Below are 26,985 nucleotides of genomic sequence, written 5' to 3'. Positions count from 1 at the left end.
TAAAAGGTTGCCTGAGTGCTTACTGTCTCTCATATACTCGATGTGGTACAGGAATATTGCAAGGATTCATGCATGGGTTCCCAATTGTGGCTCTTCGTCTGTCATTCAAATGGGATGGTGCTAAGGGGGCGGAGACCAGATAGAAGCTGTTCACCTGCTCCGCCACAGTCCTGTCCAAGAAAGTGACTATTCGACTGAAAGAGTAGGGCTTGAACCTTTAGAAAAATAAAAATCCTTGACACAACCTGGACACCTTTTCAGTGAACCACATTGTCAACTGTCTGAAATAGCAAAGCCTTAAATGCCATGCTGTCTTTCTGTTTTTTAACATTCCTCTACACTTTAGGCATTCATCCAACCCCAACCTGGAGTCATTTGCCAAAGTAAATGTGTAGAACTGTATTCTGAGAGTATCTATTTTTCTGTTGTTCTCACATAATTACAATCTCTGGCCAAGTCATATCTATCTTAAATGCCAAGGTGCGCAATGATGTGATGTAGAGCAGTTCCTAAATCTCTGCTGTGGCAACTAAGACAGACCATATTGCCTCTTCTTTTTTTATCACTTTATTTATCATTTGGAAGTAAATCATACATAAGAAAGTTAACATGTACATATCCATTACACCAGAGTTATGCATTCAAATTGTATAATACATATAATAACAAAATAACCAATCCTAACCAAACTTGAATTTACAGATTCAAAGCCTAAAACACTACCACAAAACTATGTTTCGCAGTAGAAAATTAAACATCCCAAAACAACAGACAAAACAACACTAACACATACTACACACAACATTGAGTATAATTATAATGACCCCCCATATTTCCCATTCAGAAGATAATACACGCAGTCAATAAACATCAACTGTATAACTCATTGAAGGAACCCCAAATTCTAAGATAATGCTCCTCCCACTTCTGTTTTGCTAGCATTATTTTCTCATAATCAGACAGGGTACGGACATCGATCAGCCATTCATCCACAACCAGGTTTTTTCTTGACTTCCAAACTTTTCATATTTGTTTATCCGCTACAACTAATACCCTGTTAATCCATCCTGTTCTTCCACTAACCATATCCCCGCTCTCTCTGCTTGATAATAAAATCATCAAATAAAATGTTCGTGGTAGCGAGTCCCCTAGCACCAAATCCAAACTGTTCAATACATCATTCCAAAAGGCAGATACTCGTGAGCAGGCCCATAGCATATGGAGTAGGTTGCCCCCACTAGATATCATTATCCAACAATCCTAACCTGGCCATTCGGGCAGGGGTCCAATACAATCTGCAAAGGATTCTCTGTCTAATATACCTCAGCCCTAAGTCCATTTCTGACTGTATCCTTATACAAAGCAGATGTTCCCACTCCTCCATGCCTCTTTTCTAAATACTCATTCATGTGGAATGCAACATTAAGTGCACTCCAACAACAAAGAATGTCTTTTCCATTTATGCAGACAGGACGCATTGGTTATCTTCACATGACTGCTATGCTAATATGTATCTTTCTGTTATGGAATTGTGCAGTAGCACCTCAAGGGTTCCAAGTGCTGGATGGATTACCACAATAACTAATCTCAGGCCCAAATAATCGGACAGACTCAAAGAATATGGTAAAATACTACTTTATTATCATCTCAATTAAGTAGGGAAACCTGGCGAGCATAGCAAATCACAATTCACACACTGTCATCACATTTCCATTACACAAAAGGCTTTATAACTCGATGTACGTCAGCTATGATGTCATCCTACGTGGCAAACGTAAAAACCTAACGTTCGGAGGGATTGGTTAAGGGAACATATATACCTATAGTCTGCATAGGCGTTAGTAACATTATTGGCTGCCCCATATCAAGTAGGCATGCATTGAACTACCTCTAACTACGTATAAGACAGATAATAGCAGAATAGCAGCAGCGGATAGGCTTCTGTAAAAATGTATGGTCCACCATCACATAGGCCCTCATGATTGGTTGGCACTCTCTTCCAACCTTGGACATTCAGCTTGTTAGCATCACGTAAGCAAATCAAAACCCAGGTGCTGGGAACAACATCAGAAAACTGCACATTTGACTAATAAGCTCACAATGTCTCATCAGTTAGGCCTTAAACCAAGGCTTCTTCTTTGTGGTTGACCTTGCTGACTGTTCTCTTCTCCAGAAGTTTAAAGGGAGTGAAGGTACATTGTTATCTTCGTCTGGAGCCTTATGCATAGTCCTTGTTTCCTGCACCTGCACCACGTGTGAGGAGACCACGATTGTGTCCATTCTGTCCTCTTATTTAGTGCTATTTCATTCAATTGTATTAGGTGCTATTACTCTCTTCAGCTTCTGGAGACATGGTTGCTCCGTCTTGCATATGCTTTCTGCATCTCTGATTTTTCAATACTTGGCGCTCGCAAATGTTCACTCCTTTTCTTAATCTAAGAGAAATATGTCCTGCGTATGTAGCTTATCCTGTTTTACTTCTTTCGTGCCTTTCAGTTGTCTCTTGCTGTGGCTGCCTTGATCCTGAGCCAAACAAATATTCTTTGTTATTGTTTGTCAGCTCTGCAGCCTTGTTTTTTCTCCTTGAGGCTTTTCGTTTAATATTATACAAAACCGACATCCATTTTCTCAACATGGTTGCTTTACTCGCATTATATTTCCTATATTACCAAGCTTCTATATGTCTTATCTACCTTGTGTTTCTGTGTGTATACATTTACTACATCTCGTCTTACTTATCTTCTCACTGTATATGATTTCTTTGTATTCACATGTATGTTCACTCTGTTACTTCAGTCACATCATTCTTTAAGTATTCATATATCGTTTCAGTACGCCCTTGTCTCTTCTCTTCATAGCATCACTTTACACCTGTCAGACGTAACTTATAGTTCTTATATGTCCAGTGGCGTCTGCAGACTTCCTTCTACCGCATCAGTTTTAGGGTACATTTGGTACAGTTGTCTGAGTGCATAATGTCTCTCATATCTTCGGTGTGGTATTGGGATGATACCCTGTGTCAGGCACAGTGTCTCCTTGTTGCTTTTCTAATATCACATAGGTGAGGGGTTGGGGGTCTAATGACATATACATCTCTCTCTCTACAGAATGCACAATCTTTTCTCCAAAAGTATAACACTGTTAACTAGCATATGGGAATTATTATGGAGCTCCCCTCAGCCAACCAAAATGGGCAGAATGCAGTCATTAACTACTGGTATTGACTGCATTCCTGACATAGTCACGTCAGAAGCTACCAGGGAATCAACAGAAAGCAACTATCTGCATTAAAAAAAAACACAGTGTAATTTCACAGAAAGATTTCTTTCAAGAAGACAATGCAACCGAGTTTAACACAAAGTGGAATATAAAATATGGAATAATGCTTTCATTTTTTTTAAGGAAAACCTGTTCCCTTTCAAATACAAGCTGCAGTTCAACCAAGTTTACAATCAAAATACGTACCTTATGAAGACAGCTTAGGTATTTAAATATCACAAAATAAAACCACATTTCATTTAATAACAAGTCGTGCGTGCATTATTCACTATTAAATTTACGTGTTTAACAAAGCAGTAACAAATGACACAAACACAGGAGTCTCAGTTAACATGTATATTTTAGACATTTTAATGATCTTTATGAATGTCTGGTCTTCTCCTTGGGATAGCTCCTAATTGACTCTTCTGGCTTGTCTTCTCCCTAGGTTAGTGCCCAGGCCACCCTTTCGGTGTGTCTTCTCTCTAGGTTATGTGCAGACCACTCTTCTGGCTCATCTTCTCCTAGGATTAGTGTGAAGGCCACTCTTTCGACTTGTCATTTCCCTAGCTTAGTGCTCAGGCCACGCTGTCAGCTTGTCTTCTCTCTGAGATAGTGCCCAAGCAACTCTTTCAGATTGTCTTCTCTCAAGGTTAGGGTTCAAGCTACTCTTGCGGCTTGATTTGTCTTTCACTTCAGCTTCTTCCACTATCAGGTCATGCAGGCTGCTTCCTGCTCACTCCTGATGGTTCGCTCCTCCGATCTATAATTGCCTTCTTTTGCAGCGGTTTTCCAACTCTTCAGGGTTACAATTTGCCTGCTCTACTCTACGTATCACTGCCGTCTAGGGGGTTGGCCTTTATGTAAGGGTTAGATTGAACAGCTTCTCTTTGAGTAGCTGCAAAGGTCAGGTGTGATGTTTCAACATGCTCAGTGGCGGGTAGGGTTTCTAATCTATGTCTGGGATTTAATCTTTTAAATAAATCAGCTGCCATTTTGGATTTCTATCCTGTATGGGATTTTAATCTGTTTCATTAGTGCTACTATATTGCTCCTTCACACAGTCCGCGTTGGCTGCCTTCTGTACTGAGCAGGTTAGTTTGTATGTGATAAAGTCCTTTTGTGTGACTGAGAGTTTTTAAAATGGTTTCTGCTGCATATTGTTTTGCATGGTTGTTTCTCCCTTTGATTTCAATAGAGGTTTAGGCTGCAGGAGCCTCTCTCAGATGTTGTTCTGGCTGTAGAAAAAACACAAGCTTCCCTTTCCTCAATTCTCTCTGCAGTGTGGGAAAGGTGTGGGTGTGCACGTGCATGTGCGTGTCTAGTCGCTGTACAGGGGATATATCCGTTTCTCTCGGTACGCCTGTATGTTAGATGGAAGAGAGTTTCCAGTCTCACATAATTCTTCTCCTCAAGGCTAAGGTACTTCTGTTAGTTGATTAGGGTTTCGCAGTAGTCTTCCTGTCCTTGGATCTGTTGCTGAATTTCCTGATCAGCTATAGGATTTTCCTCTGTGAGAAAGGGGCATTCTGGGAGATGTGGTCCTTTTTTGTTTCTTTCTCTTTTCAAAGATCTGGGGTTTTATTCTTGGGATATGTTCATAAGGGTCCTTCCTGGCCTCAGGTAGTGACAATAACCCTCCCAGGCAATGTTCCCTCTAAGCTGTGTGCATGTGCGCTTGCCCAGTTTCCTTCTGAGAGTCACTCAGAAAAATGTTAGCAGCGCACACAGAAAATTCCCATCTTCACAAGAATTAATAAGGCAAAAGCCACAGACGTTACCTGGCATTTGCTTTCTCGCCCAATGAAACAAAATTATACTAACTAGTCTTGATATTCTGGTCTTGACTATTTACATTACACTGCTATGAAAACGTGATCTCAAACCCTCAAACAGAATTCACCCTGAGGAGGTTAAAACGAAAATGAAAAAGTAGCTCCATGAACAGAGGATCTTATTCAGATATGCCCACATAGATCAATCAAATAACCTTTCCTCCCCACCCACGACTCCTATACTTGACTCTACCACATTTGTACCCACCCCTGTCCACATTTCGATGTTACTGGACAACCCTGACTCTGCCTATGTTGGCTATGCGAAAGGTTCCAGATTTGCAGTAGTAAAAGCATCATCCACACTGTGTAACCCAACTGTGAGCTCAAACATTAGATACTGACTGTAAATTAGCAGGTTACCTAGATGTGTATTCTCAGCCCATGCTTCCTATTTATACATATGCGCCACAAAAGCGCTTTGAAACTGTCCCCTTGCAAGTTAATGCATTATTAAAATCAAATATTAATTTGCCCTTTACTGATTTTGAGTAAGCAAATGTCAAACTCTGTATCTCCTACTTTAGCATTGCTAACATTACCCTATAAGTGGAGAACAACATTGCAATATCATGTTCTTGGCCTGCAAGGGATAATGGGCAAGGACTATGCCTGAAATGACTCATGCATTCTAGCAGGGCAACGGATATTCAGACGGCTAAAATACATTTTGCACAATCTGCATCCTTTCCAAATGTTCAGCGTTCCCATGGGTATAGACCTTAACAAATTATACAGAAACTCTTTGCTATAAAAGAAAAATTGTTTCACTGAGCACTTTTATAATCCTACCCAATAATAGCATGGTGGGGTATGTTGCAAAAAATCTTGTATGCAATGCAAATGTCAGGGTTGCAAGCAGGGCTCTGGTTAGATTGTACTCCCTACATGGAATCAAATGATTTTTCATTGAGTAAAAAAGTGATTTGCTTTGCCAATAGGGATACGTTATGCCTATTAAAAGATGTTTCTTCCCCTTAAAATTCCTCTTGAAATCAGGCAGTAATATTAGTAGAGCGCCTTCCTATGCCACTGCTCTGCTAGACACTGCTTCGAAAATATCAATGGAGCGTTGTGGGTTGAAGCAGTGTGTAGGCTCCTATATGTTCATTATTTCCCCTTTTTATTGGGCACATTTTGCTATTTTTAGGGAGTAAAAATGGGTGGTAATATGCCTCTTAGCTGCAAGACTGGTTTTGAGTAAGTGTTGTCACGGCTCAATTCACATGACATTTGAAATGTGGATGGTAAGCAGTGGCACAGGAGTTCTTATCATATTCTCTGGTGCAGTAATTGGCATCCTTACACAAATTATGTTTTCCGGGCCTTTGAATGACTTAATTACAGTGGAAGTTCTTTTTAGTTACCATTATTCCATATGCATATATTGTATCCTGCCTGAATCATTTTCCAGCCACATCCGTTATGAGTGATATTTGTTTTTTATAATACAGATTAGTTGTTTTCTAATGGAATAAAACATCTTCTGCATTTTGCTAAGTACTGTGGAAGATCCTTAAGTCTTAGACAGGTTGATCTCTTTATAGTCACATATAAAAAATAATCTGTTTTAGTATGTCTTTGAAAAGGGTTATGTATATTACACCTTTTACACTGATTTGTAAAGAGTTGCAGTGGCTGGAAAAGAGAAACTCCCATACGCTTTGGGAATGATAGCTCACTAGCTACGCATGCTCACAATGTGGCTTACCTTGTTAGTCAGATGCACACATGGAAAATCATGTGTGCACAAAGGCCAGCCATTTCCGCATGTAGAGTAAATCATTAAAGGGAACATGGCTTCCAAGTCCTAATAGCGATGATCGGGAGGACACTTTGCACATTTGAGTGTACGTACATTTCTTCAAAGCTTCAAAGCTTGCTACTAGTAAAGTGAGGCCTTAAAATATATATTTACTAAATACATTTGCACCTTACAAGATTGTACCTGTGAAATCCTTTTGGGTTTATTCCATTAGTTTATTTTGTTAATTAAGAACTTGTCTCAAATATTTACCACAAAGAAGAGATGAAGTTCCAAAATCATATGTCTCTAAAAAATTGAGTTGATTAACTTGCCTCCAAAATCTGTGGTCCTTGGTAAACACTCACATTACATTCTAACAGTTTAGTCAGAGAAAATAATTTGTTTTTTAATTTGTTTAGTTTCAGATATGTTACTTAGCGTTTTTACTATTGTGTTTTCATATGTATATCTTTAATTATTGGAATTAACACATTAAGAGTGATATGGTATTGATGACTGGCAGAGATAAAAGATATCAATTTAACAAAATGTACAACAAATATGAGTTTAAAAGTGACATCTAGTTGTATAATGATTAAATTGATGGACACATTAGACTAACGTACCCATTAGATAGCATGCTTAAAGGAACAACATTCAACAGGCCTAGTGTTAGGAATACCCAACCCTCTTTAAGAGTGTAATTGAAACTACAAACATTAAGAACACTATCTTCTGGGTTACTTTCATCAAAGGCATTTAGTAAGCACTTGTAATGCAGGGTTTCTGAGCTTCCAGGGTTCCGATGTCGGGTGGGCATCCAATGCTTCTGGGAAATAATCCATGCATTTAGTAATCACTTGTCGTGCAGGGTTTCTAATCCATGCATTTAGTAAGCACTTGTCGTGCATGGTTTCTGACCTTCCAGGGCTCCAGTGTTGGGTGGGTATCCGACGCTTCTGGGAAATAATGCATGAATTTAGTAAGCACTTGTCATCCAGGGTTTCTGACCTTCCAGGGTTCCAGTGTCGGGTGGGCATCCGATGCTTCTGGGAAATAATCCATGCATTTAGTAAGCACTTGTCGTGCAGGGTTTCTGACCTGCCAGGGTTCCAGTGCTGGGTGGGCATGCATCAAGTTACACTTGTTGAAATCACAATACTTTAGATACTCCTCAAGAACTGAATGAAAACCCCCAGAGCACATGGATCTACATGTTAATCAAGGTATTGTGGTAATACGATGGAAATTGATCGCAAAAAGGTATCACATATTTGTTTGGCAACTGCCTTTTAACTACATGCCATTGAATTAAGTTACTTCAAGAAAGGTAGTGAAATGTGCAAATTCAGTTTGAGACACCTACTTTTATTTATTTATTTCATTTGTTATACGCCCAGACCCTGAGGTATCACGGCGTAGTTACAGAAAATAGCAGATACAAACCTAAGGTTGAGCACAGCAATGCAGGCAAAAGTACAGCTATACATTTACATACACTTATATACAAGAACAGGGAATTAGGTCTGAGATGGTAGGGTTCTATGTTCATCTTAAAGCTGGTTGAATAACCAAGTTTTAAGCGATTTTTTAAATTGTAGATAGGATGTTTCATTCTTGATATTGGTGGGTAGGGCATTCCAAAGCCTGGGAGCGAGTACTTTGAAACTGATTCCCCTTGCTTTTTCTCTTGTGTATGGTGGGATTTCGAGATTTTCACTAATGTTCGATCTGGGGAGTCTAGTGTGTTTTTTTTGTGACTGTGTTAAGGAGGTATTTTGGAGCTTTGTTGGGGATACATTTGTGGGTGATGCTGAGGGTTTTGAAAATTATTCTGGCTTTAATGGGGAGCGAGTGGTTTGCTCTCCTGATGTTGGAGATGTGGTCAGATTTCTTCATGCCTAGTGCCGCTTGAAGGGCTTTATTCTGCATGAGTTGGAGTTTGACTAAGTTGGTGTTGGATGTGCCTAAGAGGAGGATGTTGCAATAGTCAAGCTTGGAAAGTATGAGTGCTCTAGCTAGTGTAATGCAGTTTCTGGCAGTGAGGAATTTGCAGCTGAGGGAGATGAGTTTGGATGTGTAGGAGGTGGAAGAGGCTAGGGTGTTGATTTGTTTGGTCATGGTTAATGAGGCGTCTAGGTATACGACGAGTGTCTTCACTTGTTTAAGTAGTGGGATTGTGGTGCCATAAATGATTAAAGATGATTAAACAGGCTGCAGGGAGGCAATTTTAGATGATGATCCTAGTATGAGTAACTCTGTTTTGTCATCATTGAGACATAGGCTGTTGTGGCCATCCAGTTTTGGATTAGTGAGTAGATTTTATTAATAAGCAATGTGTCTTGCTCGTGATTACCTGTTAGTGGGATGAGGATCAGAGTGTCATCTGCAAAGTTGGTGTAGATGACACCCATAGCATCCAGCGCTGCAAAGAGCTGCTTGGTATAGGCGTTGTTGAGGGTGAGGGATAGGCAGGAACCTTGCGGGACGCCTATGGGTAATGGTATGGGATCTGCCGATTCTTTACCAATGGCCACTCTTGAAGTCCTATCTGCAAGGAATTATTTAATCCAGTCTGTGGCATTGTTAGACAGGTTGAAGTTGTTTGTTGGCTAAGGTGGCACAAAGTTTGTCGTGGTCGACCAAATAAAAAGCCGCCGATAGGTCTAGTAGCATTAGCAGGCAATGTTTACCTGATTCTCTAGTGGCATCCATTTGGATCTTCAGGTCGAGTAGGGCTGTTTCCGTACTATGGTTAGGGCGGGACCCTGACTGTCAGTCCCCCAATAGTTGGTTGTCTTCTGAATGGTTTTTCAATCTGGGAATATGCTATTTTGTCGATAATTTTCAGGAGAAATGGGACAGTAGTTATGGGTCGGTAGTTGGTGGGAATTAGGGGACCAGGGTCAGATTTTTTTTTAGGAGGGGTGTTACCCAGGCTTTTTCTATACTGGCAGGGACTATATTAGAGCTGAAGGAGGCGTTAACAAATTCAGTAATGATGGGTGATAAGGTAGGGCGCATAGTTTGACTAGATGAGATGGGAATTTGTCTTCTTTGCAGTTGGAGGCTTTGAGTTTAACTATTGTGTCTAACACTTCTTTATTAGAGACTGGGGTGAAGTGAAAAAGGGTACATGAAGTGGTATTTGGAGGGTTAGTGGTTATGTTGGGATGAGTTTTTTCAGCAAGGAATGTTTTTTTACTGTTGATTTTCTTTTGTAAGAGCATAATTTTAGAGACTAATGCATCTTGTATTGTAGAACACCAAACTTTACTGGTATTATATGGTGCTATAACTTGGGAGGGGTTCTCTCAAGCTCTCTGAGGATAGAGAATAGCTCTTTACTGTCAGAGCTGGCATTGGTTATACGATGGTTGAAGGCGTTGGCTTTATGAGAGATTATAGCTGATTTGTATTTTTTGTTGGCTGTTTCGAAGGCCTTTGCTGATTCAGGGCTGTTGGATTTCCTATGTAGGTGCTCAAGCGATCTTTTCGTACGTCTAAGAGAGACTAGTTCTTCATCAAACTAGAAACAGTAGCGTTTGTCTGGTTTCCGAGTTTTCGTGGTAACAGGGGTGAGTGAATCAATGGTGTGGGTGAGACTTTGTTGGTAAAAATCTGCTAAATAGTCGGGATTGTTTGTGTTTGGGATAACATTGGCTAATGCTGTGCTCAGGAATGGGGATAGGTTGTCTGCCGAGAGCTTTTTAATGTTTCTAGTTTCGAAGGTGTCAGGTGGTTTGGGACTGGTAGGGTCAGTACTGTTATATTCCAATGTGAAGCTTATGACAAAATGGTTTGACCACTCTACAGGGAGGATGGAATCAATAGTGATTTGAGAGTTAAGGGTGAGGATCCAGTCCAGCGTTCTGCCTTTGGAGTAAGTGGGTTCATTGATCATCTGAACAAGAGTCATATCTGACATAGCTGTGTGGAAGGCAGAGGCGTCCGTGTCGAAGGGGTCACTGTACCCTAGTTTGATATCCCCTAGGATGATGCATTTGGTTTTGGGCTTGATGATGGGCGTAAGCAGTAATGGGATGTCTACGTTGGGGTGGGTGTTTTTATTAGGTGATCTGTATACCACTAAGAAATTGATGATGGTTTTTGGGTTCGACGTAAATTTGACTAGTAGTAGTTCATAACCCTGTACTTGTTCCAATGGGCAGGCTCTGAATTGCAGCAAGGTTCTTGCTATTATGGCTACTCCACCTCCTTGGAGGTTATTCCTATCTGTTCTAAAGATGTTATACTCTTGGGGGATAGCAATGGCTAGTAGCGGGCCTGCGGCACGGTGTAGCCAGGTTTCGGTGATTACTAGCATGTCAAGTTGTTGATCTTCGATGATGTCATGGATTTCTGTGGCATGTGCTCCGAGTGATCATGTATTCATTAGTGCACCTTTTACCTTACGAGAGAGGCCATGGGGTAGTGTGGTCTTTGCATTAGAGGGCTCTTTAGTGTTTTTTATCTTTGTGATTGGTTTATTATATTTTTTGGAGGAAACTTTGACTTGGCGGTTATTAGGCGTTGTTTCTGTTTTGGTAGAGGTGTCTGGGGTTGCGGTGGGCCTGGGCGCTTGATGGTTAGATCTGGTTCTGGCTCTGAGTCTGTTGAGTCTGTTGAGGCCCAAGGAGGGTATTGTTTTGTTGTTGGTCTTAGTGGAAAGGGGGTGTTTAGTTAAGTTTTGGGTCAGACTAGGATTGGTTGGATCAACTGGAAAAGTGGCATTGGTCCTTGCGATATTGATGTGTGCAGTTGTGGAGGGGAATGGGGGAGGGATGGAAGAAATGAGGTGGGGCAGAGAACTGGGTGGTGGTGCTGGCATCTTAGCCTGGTTATGGCTTCATTGACCTTGATGAAGTGACCTCCTGTGCAAGGCACAGAATGGGGCATTATGCAGAACGGGAACATTATAGTGGTCAGGAATGTTAACATCATTGGGCGTGGATGGGTAGATAGATGGTGGTGGTGTGCAATAGAGTAATGTGGACAGAGGAAGATTCCTACGAATTTGGAATGTGTTGGAACACAAATTGGGAAGAAATACAGACAATGTAGTTTGAGTTCATTGAAAAAAGAAAAGAAGCCTTCTTTTGTGGTGAAACCTAAGGTGGCAATAATTCAGCCCTGTCTTCTTTTGATTTACCTGCCGTGCCAAGCTGGGTACCAGACCTTGATGAGTGAACACACCATGAATAGAAATGTTGTTTTGAATGGAATTAGATGGTTTATAGTCATTCCATTGAATTCTTACCATCGACAGACCATTCCATCGGAAAAAATGCCTCAAATAAAATTGCATGTAATGCATTCTTTTTTTAAAAAAAAATGTTTAAACTAAACCCTTCACCTTAAAAAAAAAACATGCATTTGATGCTTTTTTTCGATGCAATTTTTTAGATGGAAAGGCATTTGATGGTATTGCATTCAATGCAATGACCAGATACCAAATGAGATACATGGAGTTCTTTTGAATGTTTGAATAAATTGGAGGGCTTGCAGCCAAGTAGAGCCTATTCGTATTTAATTGTTTATGTAAGCACCCCAGTGTTCTGGCACCGGTATGGTCTCCACTGGGGCCTGTATGTAATTCTGATGGGTTACTGGGTTACTGGGCTTGTAATTCCTCAAGATTGCTGACTGCTTATGCAAGTCCCCCAGTTTGCTGACCCTCTTGTAGTCATCACTGGAGCCTGTCTGTCCGTCTCCCAGTTTGCTGGCCCTGTTCTAGTCCTCACTGGAGCATATCTGTCCGTCTCCCAGTTTGCTGGCCCTGTTCTAGTCCTCAATGGAGCATATCTGTCCGTCTCCCAGTTTTCCCGGTCTGTTGTAGTCACCCTTTGAGCCTGCCTATGCACAACCCAGTTTGTGAACCTGCTGTGATCTCTATGGATGATGAACCATTTTGTTTTGTTTCTCTGCAGCCTGTGAACCCGAGAAGAAGAAGCCGAGGGATGTGATTTCTGACTGTGTAAACGGTAAGCCTAGGCGGGGCAGGGAGAAGAGGGAGGGAGCAAAGTATGTGGGTAGCGGGGTCACAGGGTCTAGAGAATAAGGCAGAGGAAATGAGCTGGACATGCCTAGATTCAAACTTACCACGGCAGGAGGAACTAGTTTCCCAGTTAAAGCTGCTCAAGCTTGGAACACACTCCCTATTGACCTCAGACACCCCCTACCATACGCTAGATTCAGAATCAATGCTCTCAATTGGCTTCGAGCCAATGATTCATAACCTCCTCACTCTTTGACAACTTTTGTCAAACACATGTGACTTACTTATCCTATTACTCATAGCTATATTTATAGGCTCTCACTACCTACGTTGTGCTAGCCTGACTCTTATCCGATCCACCCTTCTATGCTCCTTGAATAGCAATGACTACCTCACCTCACTTACTCCATCCACCTTATATCAAATGACTGTACTGTATCATGCATTGTACCTCACACTGTAGCTACATGTATGTACTAAATTAGGACAGGCAATGTAACTAAGCTTTGAGATTTCTTGTACTGCTGCGCCCAGCTGCCCAGGGGCTTGGTGCGCATTATCAAATCAATAAACAAACAAACAAACAAACAAACAGAGGGTGAGACAGCTGAGAAGGGTGGGGTGGTCGATGAGGGGCAAACAGGTGATGTACAGATAAGACAAAAGGTTTATGGGGATGGCGCAGATAATGAGTGAAGTGACGAAGGATACAACAGAGGCACATTTATTTTCTTTAATCAGCTTTGTCCACCTCTGCTCTGGTACCCTCACTCTAACCCTTGACAATCCTTGAATTGCTCAGGATTCTACACTCCTCACAGTCTAGAGGTCACTGTGATCTAGCAGTTAAACAAAAAGGTGATGTTTGGAAAGTTTTGACTGAATCCTAACCTCTGGCTTTGCTCTGGACAATCCTTCAGACCATTATTGTTCAGCCTCTCATGCCACTATGTAAGAGGAAATAACAAATGTAAATCAGCCCTGTTCTGACCCCGAAAAGAGCAGTCCAGCCCAAACCACTAGGCCACATCCCTTCTGCACGAAACCACAAACAATCCCAGACATGTTTCAGGCTCATGTGCCATTGTAAGAGCATTGCTAGTGGATAAGATGAATTCAAAACCTTCCACCCATCACATGTTTTTGGTTACTGTGATCTATCAGTAACATAACACAGTTCTAGGAACAGCTAGACAGCCACGCCTCCCCCTGCCTTACTAATAACTATGCATAACAAGAGTTTTAACGTACAACATGGTCCCCTAAGATTGACAGGGGCTTACTAGCCCAACCAGTCATGCAGCATGTCCCCTTCTGGGGTTGCGGTACAGAAGTATCTGGGGACGGGTGCACTTCTAAGGCCACTGTAGCAGTCTCCTCGTCACTTGCATCTGAGGAAACAACTCCAGAAAAATGGCTGGATTTGCCATCATATCAGGATTCCATTCCATGCATTTCTTCTAACATAGTAGAACTCTCCTGCAGTTCTATACAGTACCATTATACACCCTGACATCATTACTGTATACTTCAAAGATCTAGGGGCTCAGGAAGTTGGATGACATTTTTGCCAGCATGAGACCCTTCAGTGCCTTCACCCAGTCCCTCACAACAAACCTTGTACCTTTACCTTGGTCATAGTAAGCTTTATATTTCTCTTGTTTGGTTCATTTTGACTCTTACCTCATCAGTGGTCACTTTTCCGTTGGCTACTCTAAAATTTACCCAGGCAGGGCTGAGTTTGCCATTTTCTCCCCTGCCCCTAATCAGCTTGAATGGTGAGACTCGTGTGATTGAGTGTGACATGCTTTGCAAGCACCACGGGAGTTTCTTCACAGTCTCCTTCCACTTCATGCTACTAGCTATGGCTAAGTGCAGGTTCTCAGTCATCTGCAAGTTAAGTCTTTCCACTGCCACAATTATCTCAGGGTGGCACACTGCTTAGTACCTCCAAGTAAAGGCCTTCTCCTTGCTTAGATCGTAATGGCTTTTGTTCTGGTCTGTAAGTACAGTGTCCCATTGTCTAAGCACCTAGGGGTAAACGTCCCTCCAGAAGATGAGTTCTAGAAATTCAATGACTATTTCTGCAATAACTAGCTCTGCTATCTTAATCTCGGGCCACTTGTAGAAGTTGACAGGTATGACTATTAGACCTTTGCTTGTTCTTCCCAATGTTTTGTATGGCCCCTAAATGCAATTTCCTAACCCGACCAATAGACCATCTGGTGTTCCCAGAGGGCGCAACCTTGTTTTGTAATCTTGATACTTTTGTCTTCATTTGCATATTACTTATTTTCCCTGACATCCCTCTCTAAATGGATGTCAATTCCCACCCACCAGTAACTTTCCAGCACTTTCCTCTTTATTATTGTTACCTTTGGGTGGCCTTCATGAGCTGTGTGGACTATTCGTTCCCTCATTATCTCAAATGGTACTAGGTGGTGGCCTCTTATTACTAACCAACCACCTGTGGAAATGTCCTCCATAACCTCCCAGAACCCACAGGCCTTGTTCTGCCTCCAAACATCTCTTGTCCAACCAATCCTTGACCAAACAGTCCCTTGCCAGCCCTAGAGCAGGACCCTGGTGACTAGATTCTGTCCACTGAGCCAACCTAATGTCTCTTTGTCCTAATTCACCATAGTTACCTCAACTAAGGTAATCTCCCTTGTTTTTTGTTTAGGGGGATCTGTTTCTCACAAACGGGAGAGTAATAATGAGCTATATATAACAAAGAGAAGAAACAGATTACCCCACTCTCCGCCTATAAATATAGGGTTGTGTGATATTTTCTATTGTACAATACAGGACTTCATTTTCTCTTCAGAATACGGACTACATCTCAGTTGTCACATGACATACCGGGACACAGTTAACATTGCAGATGAACCGCTCACCACTATTTACTTATCAGAAAACATAATTTTTAATCAATATAACAAAATACATGTTTATATATACATAAAAACAGAGAATAATTATTCGCAAAAAACACAGTTAAAACACAGATTTATCTGTAAAGGGGTTATTTGTCATCAGTACAACACACCACATTAGATTGTAGCAGTTAGATTAAAGACTTCAGTTGTTTTCTAGTCTTATACAGTAGTCAACATGTTTCGGCCCTTGGGTAAAGTTGGGCGCTATCTCTAGTGCTTGTCAAACCCTTGATATTATGGCCTTCTTCAGGACAAGTAAATTTCTTCAGTGTAATGTATTCACTTTTGTACACCCCATATACAAGTATGCATATACCTAAAAAGAGAAAACATTTAAAAACAACATGTTATCTTGTGATAGTGGTTTCACAACATCTGTACATTGCCCTTAGATTGATATTATTTACAAATTCATTAATTCAAAACATATTCTCGGCAGAGGCCAGATACACATGTCTTGTTTTATACCCTAACAATCCATATTTAGGTAACATGGGAGATTTGTCAAAAAAGATTGTACACTATTTGTTTCACCATAACATTATTCTTACATGCACATTTTTGTCAAAATGAAAAACACATACAAATATCATGCAACCCCTACTTACATTCAATATAGGCGTGAGTGCACCCCAACTTAATTCTAGCCTGTGCTGTGTTTACATTTCCAGAAATTGTGGTTCCTTGGTAACCAGGTAATTTCTAATTTTTATTAGATCTATCATTCCACCCACAATAGAGGTTCTTATGGCATCTACGTCAGATACAGCTCTAGATGGAATGGATGATAGAGAAGGTACAGAGAGATATTTCAAAATTACCAACCTCATACCCTATATTTTCTCTGAAGATATCTACCTCATTTTTTCTAAGTTCTTAAACTTGAAAATGTATTTTTTTATTTTTTAACAAATGAAGGCGAGACTCTATATATAGATATTAGTAGGATCCAAAATAATTGTATGCGACTTCCCTTCCTATCTGCTATTCAGTTGCAGAATCTTACCTTTATACACTTGTACAAAGGACTTAGATGTGTGTGTGCTCCACATCCCAAATCGTAGCCCCCCCGCGGGGCAGTTACACCACAGCTGGTGTTGTGTGGAATGCGCATAGCCTAAAAAGACAAGAAAACGTGGAGCATGAGTCCACAGTTCGGGGCGGTTGACCGATCTATAACAGTGTTTACATCCAAGGTTTTTACATATCCTACAAACTTTTCCTTCATTCTTCACGGACCTAATGCAGCAGCGCTTCAGAATGCAATTAACGCATGCATTAGCTGGTCTAACACAACTGTAAAGAAAGGCAGGCGAAAGCGAGTATAGCTTCCCTTATTGCAGCCACGCACACGTGTAGTGTTCAAGGAGCTAATTACACAATATACATGCGTGTCTAGAGTTTTCTAGAAACAAGCCGGTTCTAACTCAGGGAGTGCCGGTGGCAATAGGACCTTCTAATTTACCTACCTTTCCATCAACTATTTGACGTCCTGTCGTAGTTTTCCGAGTTGCGGAGGAGAGCCGCGAAAATTCAAAATTGCTTCCTTTCTGTCATTCGTCTGACGTGCTGCCGTGGCCACAAGGTTACCTTCGGGGGGAGGAACACAAAGGCGTCAGGCAGCAGCGTCTGTTTTTATCAGAATGCGTCTCTATGTCACGTGATGAAGGTGGAAGTGAAGCCCTGCTTCTGTAAAAGGAAAAGGATGCTATTAAGTGTAGGCTTACCTTCAGATGTCCCAAGAGAAGGGGTACCATGTGTGTTACAAATAAGTGTCTTGCCTCACTCGTCACAGTTGTCATGAATGAGAAGACTATCAAGGACCACAATACCCATAGTGCACCTCACCAAGTCTAACACTGGGAAAGAAAAAACAAATGATAGCGTGCTGCCATAGCATGCTACCAAGGACCCGATGTATCAATGCTCATGCATGAGTCAGAATGGAGAAACCAGGCTGTGAACATTAAATCATACCAGAAGGGAATTCCATTCTACAGCTACATTTAAACCGCAAGTTGCAGTATTGAGGGAATATATCCACCGTTGTTCGCTCATACCGAGCAGCCTTTCCCTATTTCCTCCTCTTTCTGTTGAGGGAATTAGCTGGAGTACAAACCAGCTAATGTGCCACAAAAGGTTAATTAGCCACTTTGTTTTTCAGGCACGATTTATGTTCACATATGCGCTGTTTCACGCTTCTTTTTGTTTTTCCTATGTATATTAGGTTACATGGACACTTGACTCCATAAATAACCCATGAGGACGAACAGTTAGAGAAATCACGAAAGGTCCAATTTTTCACATTTAATTAAATAGATTTTAAATGACTGGTTAAGCGACATCCCACGCAGTGGCCACATTTAAAATGGCCAATCACTGCGGGAAGGTGTCAAAGAGTGCTTTGACTAAGTGTTTCTGATTTTTTTGGGATATGTGTGCACTAACATATCTGTAACATTTATTTAGCGCTTAAAAGCGAACCTTGGTGTGATGAGATTGAAGTCAGTTGTTTGTAGAATATGCCAATTCTTCTTAATGCTCTTTCTCAACGTATTACTGATTGGGCTAAATGTTGTTACACACGTAATTTTGTCCTCTTTTGTTTTGGGTTCAGGGTTAAGGCACTGCTCCCTGTTAGAGTGTTGGGCTCTTTTGAAAGCAGAATGGATGACTTTCTTAGGGTATCCTCCCATTTACAATATCGATTTTAGGTCCTTTCCTTCTTTGATATAGCCTGAAACATTCTAACAGGTTCTTCTTATCCTTAAGAATTGACCCACCGGTAAATTATCATGTAGGGCCAGCGGATGGAAGCTGTTATATTTTAAAAGAGTGTTTTTATCAGTGGGCTTTCGATACAGCTTAGTAAAGAGGTGTCCTGTATCTGATCTACAGATCAAGAGATCCAGGAAAGGGATCGCCGCCTCGTCGACAGACATTGTAAATTTTATATGTTCATTTTGGCTATTCAGCCAAACTAGAAAAGTAGAGAGTGTGGTCCTGTTGCCCTTCCATACCATGAACACATCATCAATGTATCGGTACCATCGGCCTATTTGTTCTTTAAAAGGGTTGTTGATGTTATAAATGGATAGGTTTCCATGAACAAATTTGCCAAATCTAGGGCAAATGTGGCCCACATACTGGTTCCATGGATTTGGTGATAAAAAGTTCCCTCAAAAAGAAAAAAGTTCTCTGTTAAAGCAAGTCTTATACATTCCAGTATAAATGCAGTCGGGACTTTTTCTAAAGTAGTGGTCCGTTTGTTCAGATATTGTTCAACCACTTTTAGGCATTCGGTTTGTGGTATACTCGTATACAATGCTGTGACGTCTAAAGTCAGCAGTAAGATGTTATTTTCATACACTTGGTTCTGGATAATATTAACCATACTCGTGGTGTATTTTACGAAGGATTTCATTGTTCTCACGAAAGGTCTCAAGAACCAATCTGAATACAGAGATAACGGTTCCAAAATTGAATCTATCGCCGAGTCAATCAGTCTACCTGGAGGTGTCAGCTCATTCTTATGTATTTTCGGGGGTAGGTAGAACGCAGGGATGGTAGGGTTTGTTTGTATTAGATATTGATGTTCTTCTGGTTCGATCCATGACTCATTCAGTGCTTGGTCCATCAGACTTTTGATTTCGTCTCTGAGCCGTGGTGTTGGATCTCTATCCAGTTTCCAATAGAAAACTGGATTTTGGAGTTGTATACTGACTTCACTATCATACAATAGTTTGTCCCACAGGACGATTCCTCCCACTTTATCTGCTGGTTTTGTATGGAATGTCTGGTTATCCTGTAGTGTAATCAAAGCCTCTCTTTCTACCCGAGACATATTGGGCCTCATTACGAGTCCGGCGGTAACCGCGGCGGTAAAACCACCTGGTTACCACCGGACTTGTATTACCATTCCGCCTCCGTGATTCCCGGAATTACCGGGGCATTACAACCCCGGTTTTCTGGGAATTACGGAGGCGGAATGGTGTCAATCCCCATTCCCATTGAGTCCTATGGGACTCAATGGGAATGGGGATCATGGAAACACCGGCAGCATCTTGTAATGCTGCCGGTGTTTCCTCGTCTGCCTGCAGGCGGGCGGTGTTAAACCTGCCAGGTCAGACCTGGCGGGAACATCACCTCCCGCCTGCAGGAGTTGTGATCGCCCGGCATGGAAACAACAGTGGCAGCGGGTTTACCGCCACCGTTGTTTCCATACCGGGCAATTTGTAATGAGGTCCATTGTCTTTATGGCGATTATTGTGTTGTAGAAATGTTTTACTTTCCTCATTGATCTTGTTTTCAAAGGCTACTATTGCTGGGGAGACCATATTATTTAAAGGAGTGAAAGTCGAAGGATGTTTTAAACCGTTCACACTTGGTGTTTTATTCGAGACTGGTTTATCCTTGAAAAAATATTTCAAGCGGATAAGGTGAAATAATTTTTGTAGTTCGAGCTGTGTATCAAAATCCTTCGCTTTGGTCGTAGGTACAAAACTCAATCCGTTTTTCAACACTTGTGTTTCAGGTGTTGTTAGGAGATGAGTAGACAAATTGAAGACTGGAATTACCAAGTCGGGGGGGGGCCTCTTCAGTTGCGGGTTTGTATTCTGGGGGCCCCTGGTGCCAGTTGCGTGGCTTCCTGCCTCAGCCCTGTTGAAAATGGGGCTGGTTATTAGGGTTAGTATTGGTCGCAGAAGAGGTACTGTCGGAGTCACTGCTCATAGTATTTGAGGTATTAGAGAAAGTGACATATTTGTTTTTTGTCTATTTATATTTCTCCCTTTATTTTGAGCCAGTTTATTTTGACCTTGATAATACGACTCTATTAAGTACGGGTACGTGTTGGTTTCTTTGTAGGTTTTTGCATCCCTTTTATATTTTCAAATCTTCTTGTTCAAAGTTTTTTGTTTAATTGACTCCTCAGCAGCGGTATCGATTATCAAGATTAGAAGATCTCTTGAACATTTGCTGCCGACCGCGCTAAAACTGCCTTTAAATTTCACGTTATCCATGTCACCATAGAAAGGACTTCTATGTTGTTCCACATTTATATTCGTTTCCTGTGTCCTGTTGAAATACTTCCGGGTTACTTGGGGCATTTATGCACTTTTTCTTTGGGCGTCCAATCGTTTAGGCGTCATAAGCAAAAGCAGACATAGCTAAGGGTAGGAGTTAATTTCTTTCTCTATTTTATAATTCACCCATGTTAATCCTGGTTTGCCACTGGGTGCCACCAAGCATAACACAAACCAAGCGCATCTCAACAAACATTTCAAACCTCATCACAGCGCTTCACTGAAAAAACGAATTATATACACCCACATTCTCCACTTAAACAATGAAATCAATGACCTCATTAGCACACACTCTCCAGACATATTCTTTCTCACTGAGACATAGCTAAACCCCGCCAAACATTTTTGCATCTGCTCACACAAAGCAGGGGGTGACATTAACATAATTTACAAAGACCCACTCACACTAACAACACCACACACACCCACCATACACTTCATCGATAGCCAACTCCAACAACATCCCCACAAACTACCCCCTAAACCTCTTCCAATCTGGCTTTTGACCCGGCCACAACACCGAGACTGTAGCATTACACATCCTCGATGACCTCAACAACATCACAAAGAACAGACAGCCCTCCTCAACCCCTTCTCAGCCTTCAATCACATTGACCATACCATTCTCTTAAACATCATATCCCACAGGATGAAAGTCTCAGGTACCGTACTCTATTGGTTCTCCTTCCTCACTGACAGGACACACTGTCTTCCTGCCCCCCTATCTATTGATTCAGCCCCACCTCTGTCAAGTACAGGGTTCCCCAAAGACCCCCCGTCTCCACTCCTCTTCAGCCTATAAGTAGAATCCCTCGGGCAGACCCTTAACAACCACAATGTCGATTTCCACCAATACAAAGTTGACCTACAAATACACTTCCAAATCTCAGCCCCCTCACAACTCCACACCCTCAAAACTGTCTCTCCACTGTATGCCGTTGTTTACCTGTGATGTAGATCACGGGCAAAAGAGGCCAAATAGCCAAGACTGCAGACCACTGAGGATGGCCAAGCCCCACCCCACACTGCACATGAATGTGCACAGAGGCTAACAGGTCAGAGCAGCCAGAAGCGGGAAGACGCAGCTGTGGACAGCAGGCAAGTGTGTGTTTGTATGTATACATCTGTGTGTGTGTATGTGGGGGAGGGGTGTGCTTTGTGTGTGGCACACTGACTAAAAGTAAATTCTGCCAAAGTGGGAGTAGGGGAAGTGGGGGAGGACAAAGGATTTGGGTGTAAAAAAACAAAGATATACCTTTCTGACTAACTTTCACCTGCCACTTGCTGGCCGCACTACCATGGTTTAAAGCCCTTATTTATTATTTATTCTATTTAATATTAATTTATGTTTTTCTCTCCTCTATTTCGCACTTTCCACTCCCCTCACCCTGCACTTTTCCTCCATTTTCCTTTCCCTTGCACTTGCGCTTTCTTAAATGTCACTGGGCCTAGTAAGATCAATGTTTTCTGTTTTTTTTTATCTCCCTTGTTCCCCTCCCATTCTGCCTGGTCCCGCTCAGAAACACTTGTGTACGAGCGCAAGTAAATATCATTTCATTTCAAATAACCATGTTCCCATCTGTTGAAGGTCGTAACAAATCAGCCTTACCAACACTGCCTTTTTGGAATGCAGCCTTCAACTGGTGGGATTTAGACATAGAACCCTCTCCATGAGCACCAACTGGATGTCCACCCACTTCCTGAAACTCAACTCATCCAAAACAGAATATCTGCTCATCTGCCACTTAAGGCACAAACCTGACCACCCCACTTTGATCAAAAAACTGACTGTGGACTACCAATACGTATCCCTCTCCTGGTGTGGGCCTGTCCAAACCCTAGGCTTTACCATTGAGCCCCACCTTTCTTTAAAACATCACACAGCTGCTATCACCAAACAAAATGCGACCTGCAACTAAACCTCCTCTGAAAGATAATACACATCCTTTTCCAGATGACTACCGCACTGTAGTCCAAAAACTACTTCTGTCCTGGCTGGTCTGCAAAAATGCTATCCCCACCAAACTCCCCAACAGCACCCTTACCCACTGAATGCCACACAGAACACAGTGTCAATACTCATCCTTCACCTACCCAAACACTCGCACATCACCCAGCTGTTACCCAGCTCCATTGGCTACCCATACCCCAAAGAACCGCCTTAAAAGGACTCTATTATAGAGAAAGCCATCCACCTAAATTCTCATCATACCTTCACAACAGACTGAAACCCATCACCGACACAAACACCAGCCAAGCTAGCCAAAATATCCTACACCTTCCACTCTCCAAACTAACATGACACAAAAACAAGCATCCACCCAGTGTGCACCCATAGCTTGTAACACCCTACGACTTCACACCATCCATCACCACTTTCTGAAAGGTTCTCAAACATAACTCTTTCCTCACACGTAATCCGGCCTAACCAGCTCCCCTGCCATTGCCTGGATATCCTAATCTTCCTGTCCTGCCCTGAAAAACATTGCAACTTCTTTCACCTTTGAACCTACTAAGTTGCTCCGAGACACTCTGGAAAAGGCCAGCACTGAACAAACATGCAAATAAAAGAAATTCAAATATGATATTCCTGTTCTTGAAGTCCTTCCCCTACTTGCCTATTCTGCTGAGTAATTGTGCTCCTGCGAAGGCAGACTTAATCTCGCTATTCTTTGGGCATTCCTGTACAGACACTGGACTGTCAAAGCCAACATCAGTGGTTTGTTGTCAGTGCAAATGGTAAGGTTACTCCAGGTCTACTTTCTGAAGTGTTTGGTTGCCTACAGCAGGCAAGAAGCTTCCTCTCAATGACAGAGTATCTCACTTCAGTCTCTGTGCCAGACCATGAGGCAAATTAAACTGTGCCCTTCATCTCCTCTTTTCTTTGGGATAGCACTTTCCCCAATACCTTGGTACTGGAGTTGTCTATGATGATGGATCCTCTTGTCAGGCTAAAACCCCCTGTGTGCCATGTTTGAGTCCTTTTACTGCATCTTCACACCCCCTATTCCAAGAAGCAAGGTTTGCATGCCTCTTGAGTAGTGATCTGAATGGGTATGTCATGCTTGTGACAGAAGGTACACATTTACTATAAAATTCCACCGGACCAAGGAATAAATCGTGCCCATTTAGCCGAAACCCTAGTACCTGAGTCAATGATATAAAACAGTTCAACTTTTGTACAAATATATTGTCACTTCTACAACTGTTCTTCGATTTAGATCCAATTCACATTTTTACCAAACACACAGTATCATTGTGCTTTGTAGTGCATTAACACGATTTGACAACTACAGTGCAATTTCGACAGAGACATTTTGATTTAGTTCTTACTTCTTTTAAAGAAATGTTTGTTACTTTATGTGTTCTTTTGTTGTTTTAAGTACACATGTGTTTAACGTTTGCAGTTAAGCCTTGGCTACCCTATGCTTCTTGTATGCCTTGATGTCTATGTGCCTCATTACGAGTGTGGCGGTCCGGAAACAAGGGTACCGGTAAACTTACCGGCACCCTTGTTTCCGAGCCGCCACACTACAAGTCTGCCTACAGGGGCCGTTGCGCCCGACTGGTCTGACCCTGCCGGGCGCCACAGAAGCACTGGCACTGTTAGCAATGGTGCCGTTGTTTCCGAGTCCCCATTCCCATGGAGTCTACAGGAATGGGGACTTATCAAATCCGACTTGTAATGTCCCGGTGGCACCAGGAAGTCAGATGCCGGAAACAGTGTTTTGGGGTCAGTGGCAACCCACCAGTGGCACAAGCAAGTTACAGCCGACCTCGTAATGAGGCCCATATGTCTTTGAGTATTCATGATCATTTAAAAACACTATATTTTTGTATCTATTCATTTTGCGTACTTAAATACTTTCATTTGTATTTTGGCTTAGAATTTCTTTTGTTAGTTACACAACCCTTGTCCTTGCCCCAACTCATTCAAGAGCATTTGCCTTCTGTTGATATTCAAGGAATAAATCTCAACTCATGCTTCGGTGGCGGGCCTATGGCTCTTCTTTAGGGTGGTTAATTTACGTATTTTCTGCTGCTTTGTAAGGGACTAGTATTGCGATCGACCCAGAATGACTCTCAATCATTCATCATGTTCTACTGAACTTCTTATGTGTGTCCTATTAACAGCGCAGAACACGCACACACCTTGTGTCCCCTTGAGTAGATGCAACATCTACTGCTAAAACACAGCTCCAGCTGATGCTGGATGACAGCAGCTTTGACTCTTCTATGAGTGGAATCTGGTGATAAGCGGCAGACAATGAAATGGTTGTAAACACGTACTCATTTAACATTGAACTGATAGCCATTTAGCAGTTTCCATAGGTTATATCCTGTTCCTGTTATGCCTCTTCTAAAAATGGAATGGTTTTCAGCCAGTGCACTACAGGCGTAGCAACCTTGTTGAGGTCCATCTTTGGTGAATATCCCTTCACACTGAACAGAGTTTTTGAGAGCACTCGAAGAAACCCATTTTCCTTTGACAAATATCCAGGGGCCAATTCAGTGGCTAGAACATGTTCCTAGCGGTTGAGGTTGACCTTTAACACTACCTGGTCCTTTTACGCTAGCACATTGACCCACTTGCATGCAATTGACCCACTTGCATGCAATGTCTACGTGATCACCAACACGCGTTGCTTAAATTCAATCAGAACTTGCTTATGGGCATGACTCAAAGTCCACAGTTAACTCCAGAACCACTTCATTGTTCTCCTTGCGCATGGGTGCAAAGTGGCTTCTGAGGCTTCATGTGGAGCATTTCTGTCCAAAAGCTGAGCACGCCTTGGAGTTGGCATACGGTCCAACCTTACTACAACAAAAACACTTAATTTTGCATGAATTCATTCACAGCCTCTCTTGTACTAGTGCATTATTCATGTGGATTATAATTTGATCCCTAATCAGTTAACCAGGTTTGATACCCATTTCAAAATTAGAGGAGACAGCTAGCTCCCACAAAGCCTACATATAGGCAGCAATACTTTCACCGACTCGTTCTTACAGGTGTAGAATTTGTGGCCGTTAATCGCCACATTCGTCTTTGGTTAATAGTAATAGTTCAACTGTTTGATTATGATTTCATAGATGTTGGCTCTGTCATATGCCTCTGTGTCAGCTAGAGAAGGAATCTCCATATAAAGTCTTGCTCCCTCCAGTCGCATGGAGTGCAGTGATAAGCACTTCTTTTAGGGTGTCCGGTCCATCTGGTCTCTAATGCTGGCAAAGGCTGCCCAATATTCTTTCCATTCCAGCCATGAAATGGCTGCTTCCCTTGGGTTGGGCACAAAGAGGTATGAAGGGTTTATTGATATATTCATGGTGTTGAGTCCTAACTGGAATGTGGGTTAGAAGAGCACATGTACTATAGTCTTGTATTTACTCACACTGCCTACATTTTGAATCAAGTGTTCGGTATAGCATGCTTTATTTTACATAGAAAGGTGCAATAGATTACCTCCTCAGTGCTCCACAAATGCACTCTTCACATGGGAAATGTAGTCTGATTCTCTTCTCCCGTCTCATAAAGGGCCAATGGAATACACATTGCCACAGGAAAAATCCCAAATTTCCTGTGTCACAATGAACTTCTGCCCTAGAACAATGTGCTCAGGCTCCTTCTTGGTCAATCCCTACAGGCCATGTAATGTCACAATGGGGCTCACAGAGACAGTTTATCATGCAATCCAGGTGTTCATTTCAAGTGCTCACACCTCAGCACTCACACGCCAAAGCTCAATGTAAGCGTGCTCTGCAAAGCGGGGGAACTTTAAGTGGAAGGTAGGCCCGGCAGTCATGTTCTTGTGATATAGCATCAGGGCAATACAAAAGATATTTCTAACGTCCTAGGTCATGGCGCATCATCCAGTCTGTTGCAGGAGGTGTAAAAATGAACAGCATACTCACCACTGCTCCCTCAAGGCTGATAGTCCTCCCTGAGCACATACACCAGAACTTGTTTTTGCCGGTCCAAGACCCAAAGTGCAGCAAGATGTAGGCACATAGCAGATGGGTCTGTCTAAATCATCACCCACAAGCTTTTTGGCACATCTGAGTGTTGGGTCTGCCTGAATCATCACCAGTTGAAGTGACAGAACACCTACGGCTCTGTTTACCT

General features: G+C 42.0%; 1 protein-coding gene and 1 long non-coding RNA gene across 2 annotated transcripts in view; one reads left to right on the top strand and one right to left on the bottom strand.

Moving 5' to 3' along the window:
- F2 (coagulation factor II, thrombin) overlaps positions 1-26,985 on the top strand; it is a 330,337-nt gene that overhangs the window by 122,486 nt on the left and 180,866 nt on the right. The window contains exon 4 of the mRNA XM_069623200.1: positions 12,771-12,824. Within this exon, the coding sequence (XP_069479301.1) occupies positions 12,771-12,824 (54 nt within the window). The remainder of the gene's footprint in view (positions 1-12,770; positions 12,825-26,985) is intronic.
- LOC138503452 (uncharacterized) overlaps positions 15,837-26,985 on the bottom strand; it is a 175,000-nt gene continuing 163,851 nt past the window's right edge. The window contains exons 2-3 of the long non-coding RNA XR_011279637.1: positions 16,784-16,894; positions 15,837-16,093 (exon numbers count right to left, since the gene is read on the bottom strand). This is a non-coding gene — a long non-coding RNA (uncharacterized lncRNA). The remainder of the gene's footprint in view (positions 16,094-16,783; positions 16,895-26,985) is intronic.

Source organism: Ambystoma mexicanum, chromosome 11, assembly GCF_040938575.1.
Source record: "Ambystoma mexicanum isolate Mex_15411 chromosome 11, UKY_AmexF1_1, whole genome shotgun sequence".
Classification (NCBI taxonomy): Eukaryota; Metazoa; Chordata; class Amphibia; order Caudata; family Ambystomatidae; genus Ambystoma; species Ambystoma mexicanum.
The sequence above is the reverse complement of the archived record's forward strand: the minus strand, read 5'-3'. Positions and strand labels throughout refer to the sequence as shown.